General features: G+C 38.0%; 1 protein-coding gene across 1 annotated transcript; it reads left to right on the forward strand.

The window, feature by feature from the left end:
* The first annotated feature begins 5,760 nt into the window (after positions 1-5,760).
* On the forward strand, positions 5,761-7,574 carry LOC121760108 (cyclic dof factor 2-like). Its single transcript, XM_042155720.1, has 2 exons — positions 5,761-6,182; positions 6,706-7,574. Exons 1-2 carry the CDS (start codon positions 6,036-6,038, stop codon positions 7,456-7,458), a joined length of 900 nt encoding a protein of 299 aa, XP_042011654.1. The 5' UTR covers positions 5,761-6,035; the 3' UTR covers positions 7,459-7,574.
* Positions 7,575-12,261: the final 4,687 nt, after the last annotated feature.

Below are 12,261 nucleotides of genomic sequence, written 5' to 3' on the forward strand. Positions count from 1 at the left end.
GCGCCCCTCCATAGAAAGATTCCTTCGGCATGTCGTGCCAACAGATGCTCGCACTCCAGATCAAGCCTCTGGTTCCCTTGTTCAAAATCCTACTTCCAGTCAACAACGAACTCCGGAACAGCCGGAAACGTCAAGACGAGAACGGGCTCAGGAGCAACCGGAATCGTCAAGACAGGGACGGACTGAAATTCGCCGAGGAGTTGTGACTATGAGCGAGCAAGATCAGCAGATGATTATTGCAGAGACTCTTCATCGCCGAGGTGTTAGGACTTCTCGGGCTCGGGGAAGAGGCGTTGGGTCGAGGATAGCATCTCGTCGACCTGCTTATTCTTCATCTGCTCGGAACAACCGAACTCGGCTTCCAGAGGATTTTGCAGATAGGTGGCTTAACTTCAGCAACCCTGGACAGTAGAATAGTCCTTTGTAATAGCGTAACGCCATTTTGTAGGGTAGCTGAGTTGTATGCCGAACAAGATTTGAAAAATGAAATTTTGTTTTCGCTTCTAACACTGTATTTACAGCTTAGCGAAAAAATTTCATCGTACTTGTCCTCGGTCTTATGAAGTAAACTTCTTTGACCGAACTTGGTCCTTGGTCTTATGAAGTAAACTTCTTTGACCGGACTCGTCTTTGGTCTGATGAAATAAACATCTTTGACCGGACTCGTCTTTGGTCTGATGAAATAAACATCTTTGACCGGACTCGTCTTTGGTCTGATGAAATAAACATCTTTGACCGGACTCGTCTTTGGTCTGATGAAATAAACATCTTTGACCGGACTTGGTTTGTGTTCTAATTTGGCGATTTTTGTCGCCGGGATCGAACTTTCCCTTGTCCTAATTCGGCGAGTTTTATCGCGTGGATCGGACTTTCCCAGTTAACCGAAGTGGTCTTATGCAGTAAACCTCTTTGACCAGACATGGTCGTCCCCGGTCTTATGAGGTAAACTTCTTTGACCGAACTTGGTCCTTGGTCTTATGAAGTAAACTTCTTTGACCGAACTTGGTCCTTGGTCCTTGGTCCTTGGTCTTATGTTAGTAAATGCTGGTAGAGAATGAAAATTACGACACAGAATTTACGTGGTTCGATTTACTGAGGTAAATCTACGTCCACGGGAAGAAGGGAGGGCAAGATTGTATTGCTTGATCTGGGATTACAGCTTACAACACAGACTTGCTATATGGTATTTTATCTCTAGAGAGCTTAACCCTTTTCTATCTGATCTAAGTTCTATTTATACATTGAACTAAGGTCGTGGTTTGCAGCCCCACTAACAAGATCGTGGGTGAGCAATAACTGCTCAATAACTGCTTCGTACCACTAAATAGGTCGTGGGTATAGCGGAGGTCGTGGAGGCCTTTCATGAGTCCACTAACTCCTAGTTCGGTCGAATGCTGAGACCGAACTGCTGGACTTTACCGATCAGCTCTTGCCGATCTGAGAGGAGAGCTTGACTGGTCGGCTTTTACCGAGCTGTAGGCTGAGTCCGAACTCTTTGGTCGTGCCGAACTCTTTGGTGCCGAACAGATACTCTTTCTTGGGCTCTGGGCTGATGGGCCGTCACTGTTATTGGGCTTGCCATTAGGGTTTAGTTCGTACCCCATCACGGACGTTTCCTAGTACTTTTCTTTTATTTATTTTTTATTCTATCTCTGAAAATTTTTGCTCAAACATTTTATTCCAAAATTGAAATGATGGGATCTTTTATTATGGAAACAACACGTATTTCTGTGATATCACTTGATTGTCACTCTCCTACTCTACCGCCAAGATGAAACTTGTACACATGCTTCATACTTTAAAAAAGATGGAACATCATTTTTGGTCTATGAACTTCGTTAAAGTATCATTTTAGGTCCGTGAACTTTGAAAATATCATTTTAGGTCCGTGAACTTTGAGTTAGTATCATTTGATGTACTTTTTACTATTTCCAAGTTTTTTTGGACGAAAATACCCTCAATACCTTAAAGTGTATATATTTTTAATAAATTTATCATATACTCATATTTTTTTTATAAATATCTTTACAATATATTTTTGACAAATTTTCTAAATATAATTTGACCTTAAATATTATCACTTAATTTTGTGACATGCAAGTAAAATTGCTTCTTCAATTTTTATATTAATTTTTTTATAAATTGAATAAAGAACTTTTCTTTAATAATAAAAAATTGAATAATGATCTTTTCTTGCATGTCACAAAATTAAATGATAATATTGAAGGTCAAATTATATTTAGAAAATTTGTCAAAAATATATTGTAAAGATATTTATAAAAAGATCTTTATTCATTTTTTTATTATTAAAGAAAGTTCTTTATTCAATTTTTAAAGAAAATTAATATAAAAAATTGAAGAAGTAATTTTACTTGCATGTCACAAAATTAAGTGATAATATTTAAGGTCAAATTATATTTAGAAAATTTGTCAAAAATATATTGTAAAGATATTTATAAAAAAATATGAGTATATGATTAATTTATTAAAAATATATACACTTTAAGGTATTGAGGGTATTTTCGTCCAAAAAAACTTAGAAATAGTAAAAAGTATCTCAAATGATACTAACTCAAAGTTCACGGACCTAAAATGATATTTTCAAAGTTCACGGACCTAAAATGATACTTTGGCAAAGTTCGTGGACCAAAAATGATGTTCCCTTTTAAAAAATATTTTTCTTTTTTGAAAGGTATTTATCCAAAATGTGAGTATCAGATTTGGGAGTGTAAATTACTTGAATTATACAGGTGGGGCGTGGGGTTGGAAGCTATTCAAGTCCTATATGCCGGATCGTTTAAATTTAAATTCATTTATTTATTAAAAAAATTGAACACAATGTGCTTATTGCATTTCTCCTTATTATTATTATTTGATTATTCTATTCTAAAAGATATGTCTATTTCTTTTCCAAAATAATGAATTGTATTGTTCTCCCAAATTAAATTAGATTCGCTATCACCTGTCATTTGTTACTCATTTCACAGATATACAGATCAACGCGATAATAAAACGATATTAAATATTACTATGACTTAAAAGTGACCTGAAATATCATAGAATAATCTGGGACATACCTTAGGTGGTGATGATTATGGTCATCCACATCTCTGTCTTAATACTGTCTCATCCTTTCACTATTTATGGGTCCTACTGCACTTTTTATCCCATATCTTAACTAAGAGACAACATCTGCAACCCTCCATCTCTTAACCATCCCATCCCTTAACTATTCATTCAATTTCATTTTTTATTTTTATTTCCAACAAATTCAATTAATAAAAACACACTTCATTAAATAAAAGAAAATTACAATTTAAAATCCTAAAAATATAAAAAAAAAACATAATTAAAATCTTTAAAAAAAATAAAAAAGACATAATTTAAAATACTAGAAATTAAAAATTGCACATTTAAATTATAAAAACTACTCTGCCGGCGAATCATCCCCCGAAGGCGGTGGCGGTGCACCCGTTTGAGGCGGAATACCAAGTTGTCTTGCCAGATACGCAATGTCGGCAAGATGACCTTGATATTGGTCAGGCGTCATGCGGGAAGTGTCAGCCATCGTGGCGGTGATGTACATAGACATTAGGGAGCCCGCCTGGCTTGATTCGTCTCGGCCCCTCCCTGCGCGAGCTCTAGCCGCATTCGCCGCCTTGTTCCCTTGCGGCCGACGTCGTGTACCGGAGGAGCCCCTGCATCGGATGTCGGGAACTCAACCTCTTGTGAGGCGTTGCCTTCCCCGCCCTCACTAGACGAGTATTGGCTCGCATCGAGACAGCGATGCGGATGCTCTAATGGCCAGTACGATTAAGCCCCTCTAAATCAATGGAAAAAAAATCCTGCACAAGTACAAACGTAATCTACTTCTTCAAAACCATGTCATTCCATGTCATTGGCAATTGGGTGTTTAACGGAAATCACGTTCTCCGAGTTACCGATCATTCGAGGTAGGCATGCACACGGTTCAAAAACCATCGGTTCCGTTTCGGAACCGGCGGTTCACGGTTCAGAAATTCTTGAACCTGAACCGGCCGGATAGGTTTTTGGCGGTTCTGGTTCCGATTCAAAAAACTGCATGTTTTTGGCCAAAACTGGCGGTTCTGGGCTGGTTCGGCGGTTCATTTTTTTTATCTTTTTAGTCTTTATTTATCTATGAAATATGTGTAAATGAAATTCAAACAAAAGGATGAAAATTGCAATTTTATTGATATAAATTTAAACCAGACTACAATTTACAACGATTACAATTTACAAAATACTTGAAGTCTTAAACAATAAATTTAAATATTTGTTGCTTTTTTAATCGTCTATTTTATCATTATTATACAAATTGTATTAAATGTTGCTTTTTTGCACATTTTAATCAATACATTGAGAAAAATGAGCAACATACCTACATTTAAATCTAATTATTTGAACACGTCCACATTCTATAAATATACAAATTATGAACAACATGCAACATTCAAATTTAATTAAACTATTCTAACTAAACCATTCTAGTTGATGTTATTATTATCTATAAATTTGTCTCAGAAAAAGAATTATGACAAAAATAAAAATAAAAATAGTAAATAATAAAATGTAAAAAACAAAGAAAGTTTTATCTTCTACATTGGAAAAGATTAATAAATGATCTAAACATGCAGTTACAAAAGAAAATACTTCAACATATTTTGTCTCACTTTGAAAGTGAAACATAAAATATTTATTTGTGAAACAACCAAGAATGGTTTCTTAGAATTCAGAGGCCCAACAAATAAATATGAGCTATTATTAAAAAGAAATTTGATCCTCCCGTTAGCTCACGAGTTGCCTGTGATATCAAACCAGAGATATGGTATTTCCTTCGCATGTTTCCTCGATGAGTATAATATCCAAACACATAAATTGGAAAATCATATGGTCAATCCAAGCTAGCATTTATTTTAAGTAATATCCAAGTAGCAAAAGAATACATTCAATAAAACTAAAGAATTAAAACCAACCTTGACAAATATTAATAAATAATTTACCGTTAATTACTATACTTAAATTTTAGTAAAAATTACTCCCTCCGTCCCCGAATAAGAGTCGCTAATTTTCTTTTTGGGCCGTCCCCCATTAAGAGTCACTCTTCATTTTTACCATAAATGCTCACTCCACTCACATTTTATTATAAAATTAATATAAAAAAGTGGGTCCCACATTCCACTAACTTTTTCAACCAACTTTTCTTTACATTTCTTAAAACTCGTGCCCGGTCAAACAACGACTCCTATTAGGGGACGGAGGGAGTACAATTTTATAAAATCTAAAATTGATATATTATTCTGTCCCGGTTAGAACCGAAACCGAAATTTTTAAAAACATTAGAACCGGTACCGGAACCGGTTCTCCGGTTCCCGGTTCCTCAATTACCCGGTCGGTTCCGGTTCCGATTCTGGGTACCCCAGAACCGGAGAACCAGTTAAGCAGGCCTAGTCAAAATGTTTGATCAATTTAATAACTTAATTATAATTTAGGACTAAAGTCCAATTTTGGTCCCGTACATTTTTCATAAAATTCTTTTTCGGGTCCCATACATTAAGTTTGTGATCTTATTTGGGACCAAAATGTACCAAAACAATATGTTATGGACCAAAAAATCACAAACTTAATATATAGGATCAAAAAGAATTTCATAGTAAATATAAGGGACCAAAATTGAATTTTAGTCTTTCAAAAATTTCCATTTAAAAAAACGGGGGAAATATTAGCTTCTTTTAAGTGTACCATTTAACATTAACTCAAAATTATAGAGCTGAAAATGATAAATTTTGGTGGACCCACCCAAAAAAACTTGTGGCTCAGAAAATCAGATCCCTAATGACGTGACACTAACACCATTACCAAATACCAACATCCCTCCAAACATATCTAAATCCTTCCAACTAGCTTTGCCAACTAAGCTTTTTTTCATTTTTCATAATCTTTTCCAGAACTACTCTTCATTTTCAAGATTTTAGTTTACTTTCTCACCCTGAGATTAGCAGCGGAGAGAGGTTAAGATGGTGAAGGAGCCGGAGATAAAGCTGTTCGGTCGGAAGATTTGTTTTCCGGATAACGGCGCCGCCGGAGAACGTTCCAGTGATTGCGATCGCTGCTTGGAGAATAGTAAAGGAGAAGAAATTGGAAGGCAGGAGCAGAGAGATGAGGTAGACCTTTCAGACTTCATGCACTCAACTCTGTAATTTGATTTGGTTATGTAAATACGATCCAAGTTGATAAAAATTCAATAGTGCGAACATATTACACGGTTTTTCCAATCAATCACGAATTGTGCAAAGAGAAAGAAAAAGAATATTTATGCAATTATGATTGGTTAGACATAACAATATATTCAAACCACTAAATGTTTATTAGTCAAAGTGTCTAGTTTTTGCTCTGAATTTCCTGAGTTGGGCATTTCCTTTTTGACTATTCTGTTTTAAAGATTCAAAGCAAATCCAGCCAGTTTGGAACTATTGATTCTGCCGCCCCTTATCATGCTTTGTTTTCCTGCCCTTATCATGCTTTGTTTTCCTGAAACCATTGGTTTGTTTAAAAAAGGGTGTTTGGTTCGGGAAATTTCAATGGCATCTATTTTGTAGTTATACTAATAAAAATAATTTGAAATGTGCATTTTTATCATGTTTTGTTTATATCAAGTAAACGGAAATTATTTGTTGAAAATTTTAGGAGGTAGCAAAGAGAGAAACCTGCGAAACTAGTGCAGAAAATGAGGAATCACAGAGCAGTGCTCCACCGGAATCCGACGAAGAGAAGGGCGGAGCAGCCAATTCGGAGCGAAAAGCCCTAAAGAAGCCGGACAAAATCATCCCTTGCCCCCGGTGCAACAGCATGAACACCAAATTCTGCTACTACAACAACTACAACGTCAACCAGCCCCGCCACTTCTGCAGGGGCTGCCAGAGGTACTGGACGGCCGGGGGCACAATGCGCAACGTTCCCGTTGGCGCGGGCCGACGCAAGAACAAGACCTCCCGCCACCTTACCATCGACGGATTCCACAGCCCAAACGCCACTGTCCTTTCCTTCTCACACCAAATGCCCTGTTCTAGCAACAGAGGAGCGCCAAACCATGGATTTGCATGGCCTTTTACCGCGGTTATCCCTCCAATGCCGTACTGTTTGTGGAATGGTTGGAATCTGGCAGCAGCAGACGCTGAGTCAGCGCTAGGGAAGCGTTCTAGGAGTGGGGAGGTTGTGGTGCCGAAGACGTTGAGGATGGATGATCCGGAAGAAGCTGCGAGAAGCTCTATATGGTCGACTCTCCGGATCAAGTATGATTCCCTTAGTCGAGAAGGCCTTTTCAAGGCCTTGCAGCCCAAGGATTGTGGCAAGAAACCGGCAATGGCGGCTGCCGGGCCTCTGCTGCAAGCCAATCCGGCAGCTCTGTCGCGGTCCTTTGCGTTCCAAGAGCGTGCCTGATTGGGCTTTGGTGTTGTGTTTAGTAGTTTTGCTTAATGTAGATAAGTTTTGTACAAGTTGTATATACTGAGTTAAAAGTTGTTCCAGATGTAGATTATACTGTCTATTTTTGCTAAGTTTTTCTCTTTTCATTTTCTGTTAACAGTATATTTTTTAACAACTTTTTTATCTCTATTTTTCGTTTTGTCAATTTTGCATAAGAATTCATCACTCATTGACGAGAATATTTTTTCATGGATAAAGGAGTGTTTATTATTGGCTTTCAATTGAGTTTGCAACTTTTGGCAATCACCTTAATATGTGATGTTTGGACCAATTCTTGAGCTATGATACAAACAATGGCAGATTCAGGTGGATTAACTAAATGGCAGATTCAGGTGGGTTAAGTAGGTAAACTGACTTTATTTTTGGCTCATGAGAATTTCAAGTTTCTAATAATTACTATTTCTTCCTTTCCATAGTAATGGAATCATTTTGTCATTTTAGTATGTTTTATAGTAGTTGTGTTATTTATTTTTTTAGTAAAAGTCAACACATTTCTTCTCACTTATTTTACTCGCTCTTACTTTATTCGATGTTCATATCTCTACATTTTCATTTCTTACTTTATTCTTCCTTTATTTAACTTACTTAACATAATTTTAACTTAAATCACTATTATGTCGTTTTCTTATGGGGATGATATTAGGAAGTGATTGCGACCAAGAAATTAATATTGTAAACACTATTTGTTCATAGTAGATAGTAGTATATTTTTCCATCTTAGTCCACAATAATATGCACTATTTAAATTTAAAAACTCTTTTTTCTCTAATGAAATGTGACTCATTATCTACTTATAATATCTTAATTATTTTTTATTTTATTTTATTAATTATATATTAAAATTTGTGGTTAATTAAATGTGTATATTTTTATGGCACATATGGCGTAATAAATATAAATAGACTCATGACTCAACGGAACAGGAAAAAATAAGATTTTGACAAGATTATAAAAGTATGTGGACCATTAATTGAGATATTTTGTGGGAGCAAAGGATAACCACATTTTATTAATTATTTTAGTTAATGTTTATCCATTAATGGCTTTAGCCTTTTTTTCAACTTTCTGTTTTGCATTTTTCTGCCTTTTCCCTTTTGCTACCATTTATCGCCACTTTCCTATAACACGTACCAAACGTTGCCTTTTTGACTTTTTCTATAGCAACCGATTCAGTCCACATGTTAAAAAAAAAAGAAATACTCCATCCATTCCACTTTAGAGTCTCGATTTACCATTTTTGGGTATCTCATTTTAGGAGTTCCGGTTGAAATATTTCATAAATATTGAATTGGATAATCGAGAGGAAAGAAGCGTTAGACATGGTTGTGATTAATTTCTGTGTTACTTGATCGAATGGAGCAACTCTCTTAATATAGAGAGTTGCCCTAATTTACATATGGAAGGAGATCCCCTAATTATGGTCGTATCAATTACATACTAATCTCATGATTTGTTCCCTAATTACATTTATTCTATTTCCATATTCTAACACTCCCCCTCAAGCTAAGTAACGGCATCTCCGATACTTAGCTTGTCTAGTACTTCTTCAAACATCCTTGAGTTGATTGCTTTGGTTAGAATGTCTGCCAGTTGGTCTTCTAAGCGAACGAAGGGTAGCTCAATGATTCCTTTTTCTATCTTCTCCTTGATGAAGTGGCGGTCGATCTCCACATGCTTTGTTCGATCATGTTGGACTGGGTTCTCGGCTATGCTGATTGCTGCTTTGTTGTCACAGAATGATTTGCTTTTCTGAGTGGGTGGAAAGTCAATCTCAGTCAACAGCCTTCGTATCCATAGGATTTCATTGATTTCGCTCTTTACCCCTCAGAATTCTGCTTCAGCGCTAGAAAGTGCCACTACTTTCTGCTTTTTGCTCCTCCAAGTGACGAGGTTATCGCCTATGAATGTGAAGTATCCGGCAGTTGACTTTCGGTCAATCGGATTACTTACCCAGTCAGCATCAGTGTATCCTGAGACTTCTAAGTGCCCTTCATTTTTCAGTAAAACTCCATACCCTACTGTGCCCTTCAGGTATCTCACCACCCTCATTGCTGCATTCATGTGCTCCTCTTGTGGGTTGTGCATAAACTGGCTTATCACCCAACCGCATAGGCTATATCTAGCCTGGTATGAGCTAGGTAGATTAGCTTCCCGACTAAACGTTGATAACCCTCCCTGTTTGTGGCCAGTGCTCCTTCTTCTATCTCCAGGCCATGATTCTGTACCATAGGCGTCTCGGCAGGCTTGCAGTCAAGTAAGCCGGTTTCTGTCAGAAGATCGAGCACATATTTCTTTTGTCGTAAGAATATGCCCTTTTTAGATCTTAGTACTTCAATTCCGAGGAAGTACTTCAGTGCACCCAGGTCCTTCATCTCAAACTCTTTGAACAAGTTTATCCTTAGCTCCTCGATTTCTTCTGTATCATTTCCTGTAATAATCATGTCATTCACATATATAAGGAGACACGTCATTTTGTTACCTACCCTCTTAAGGAATAGAGTGTGGTCTGAGTTGCTCTGCTGGTAGCCATACTTCTCCATTGCTTGACAGAACCTTCCAAACCATACCCTTGGGGACTGCTTTAGGTCATATAGGGTCTTCTTCAGGCGACAGACTTGCCCAGGTGCAAACTCGCCTGAGTATCCTGAGGGAACCTCCATGTATACTTCTTCTTCCTTCTTCAATTCTCCATGGATGAAGGCATTGGTGATATCAAATTGGTGAAGTGGCCAATTCTGATTTGCGGCAACGGTTAGTAGAACTCTAACAGTACTCATTTTTGCCACAGGTGAGAAAGTCTCAGCATAGTCTACCCCATAGGTCTGGGTGTATCCCTTTGCGACTAGTCTAGCTTTGTACCTCTCGATTGATCCATCAGCTCGCCTTTTGATCGTAAAGATCCACCTACACCCAACGGGTCTCTTCCCCTCTGGCAATGCACACTTCTCCCAAGTGTTGTTCTTTAGCAGTGCGTCCATTTCTCGTTTCATGGCATCCCTCCAATGTTTATGCTTTATTGCTTCTTCCACAGAGTGCGGAATATCTTCCTCATACAATGCTGCTTCAAAAACCTTCATCATTTCAGTCATATGGGCTTTCACGGAATTAACAATGGAGTATTATGTCTTTCGTCCCTTCCAATCTGGGGAGTATTTCTTTGGTGGTAGTCCCCTGGTGCTTCTCGGCGGTAGAACCCGATGTTGTCCACTTGTGCTTGCTTCTGGTTCTTTGCTGTGATCATGGTTAGTTTCAAACCAAAGAGTTTCACTAGGGTCAGCATCTTCTCTTACCTCAGGAATATCGGCCGGGGATTGTACTGCAACGATGTCACTAATCTTGACGGACTCAACTGGAGTGTCAGAGACAGGCTCGACGGTAATGCTAACCTCCTCTGTTGGGTCCTCTTCCCGATCGGGACTTGGCTCATGACCAGGATTCGGACTCGGGCTAGGGTTTATAATAAGATTAGGAAGCAAATTTAGTGGGCCAATTTCTGTTTTTGGTTCTTTCTCCCCCTGACCGCTAAGTTGGTGGTAAAAGTAATCATTTTCTACGAAGTCAGAGTTCATCGTGACAAACATTCTTTTGGATTTTGGGTCATAGCACCGGTACCCCTTTTGGTGCATTCCATATCCCACAAACACTCATTTTATCTCACATGGTGAGAACTTGGTTTGTTCAATTTTGGGAATGTGGATGAAGACAGAGCATCCAAAATTTTTTGGATCGAGTGTGAGTGGTAAGAGGAGTTCTGTATGGGCTGATAGGACTTGAATGGGTGTTTTTCTGTCAAGGCCTTTTGTTGGAAGACGGTTCAAAGTGTAGACTGAGGTAGCTAGGGCTTCGGGCCAAAAGGATTTTGGGACCTTGGATTCAATTAGGAGAGCTCTAGTCATTTCGAGTAGTTTCCTATTTTTTCTTTCGGCTACCCCGTTTTGTTCAGGTGTGTGAGGATAGGTGGTTTGGTGTATAAGGCCCTTTTTGGCAAAGAACTAATGCATCTGCTATTGACATATTCTCCCCCGTTATCGGACCTAAGTATTTGGATATTTTTCTTGTATTGAGTTTGGACAAAGGTGTAAAACAAGACAAATTTTTCAAAGACTTCAGATTTAGACTTTAAAAAATAGACCCATGTCATACGCGAGCAATCATCAATAAAGAGCAAAAAATACTTAAAACCTCCACCACCCATAACTGGTGCAGGCCCCCAAATATCAGAATGAATAAGGGAAAAAACATGGTCCACACGGGTATTATTAATTCTAAACGAATGTCTATGGCTCTTTGCCAGAAAACAAGTATCACAGTTCAAATGAGAAATTTTATCAAATCTAGGAAATAAGGTTTTAAGATACCCTAAATATGGGTGTCCTAGTCGTCAGTGCCATAGCCAAGCCTGTCGGTCTGTGGATTCGTGAGTCAGCAACACATTACTCTGTTGAGCTATCTCGTCCACATAGTAGAGTCCTTCTCGCTCAGTGCCTGCCCAACAATCGTCCCCGTCCGGATATCCTGTAACATACAAAAGGAGGGTTGCTTCAGCAAAGTACAATTAAGCTCCTTTGTAACATGACTGACTGATAGCAGCTTGTGAGACAAGGACGGAACATATAGACAATTTGAAATACAAAGAGTGGGCAAAATTTTAATTGTTCCCGCTCCTTGGACTGAAAGTAATTTCCCATTAGTTGTCTGAACATAGCTTTTCTTGGATTCAGTGATTCCAGTAAAATCAGCGATGTCAAATGACATAGT

This window comes from Salvia splendens, chromosome 13 (assembly GCF_004379255.2).
Source record: "Salvia splendens isolate huo1 chromosome 13, SspV2, whole genome shotgun sequence".
NCBI lineage: Eukaryota > Viridiplantae > Streptophyta > Magnoliopsida > Lamiales > Lamiaceae > Salvia > Salvia splendens.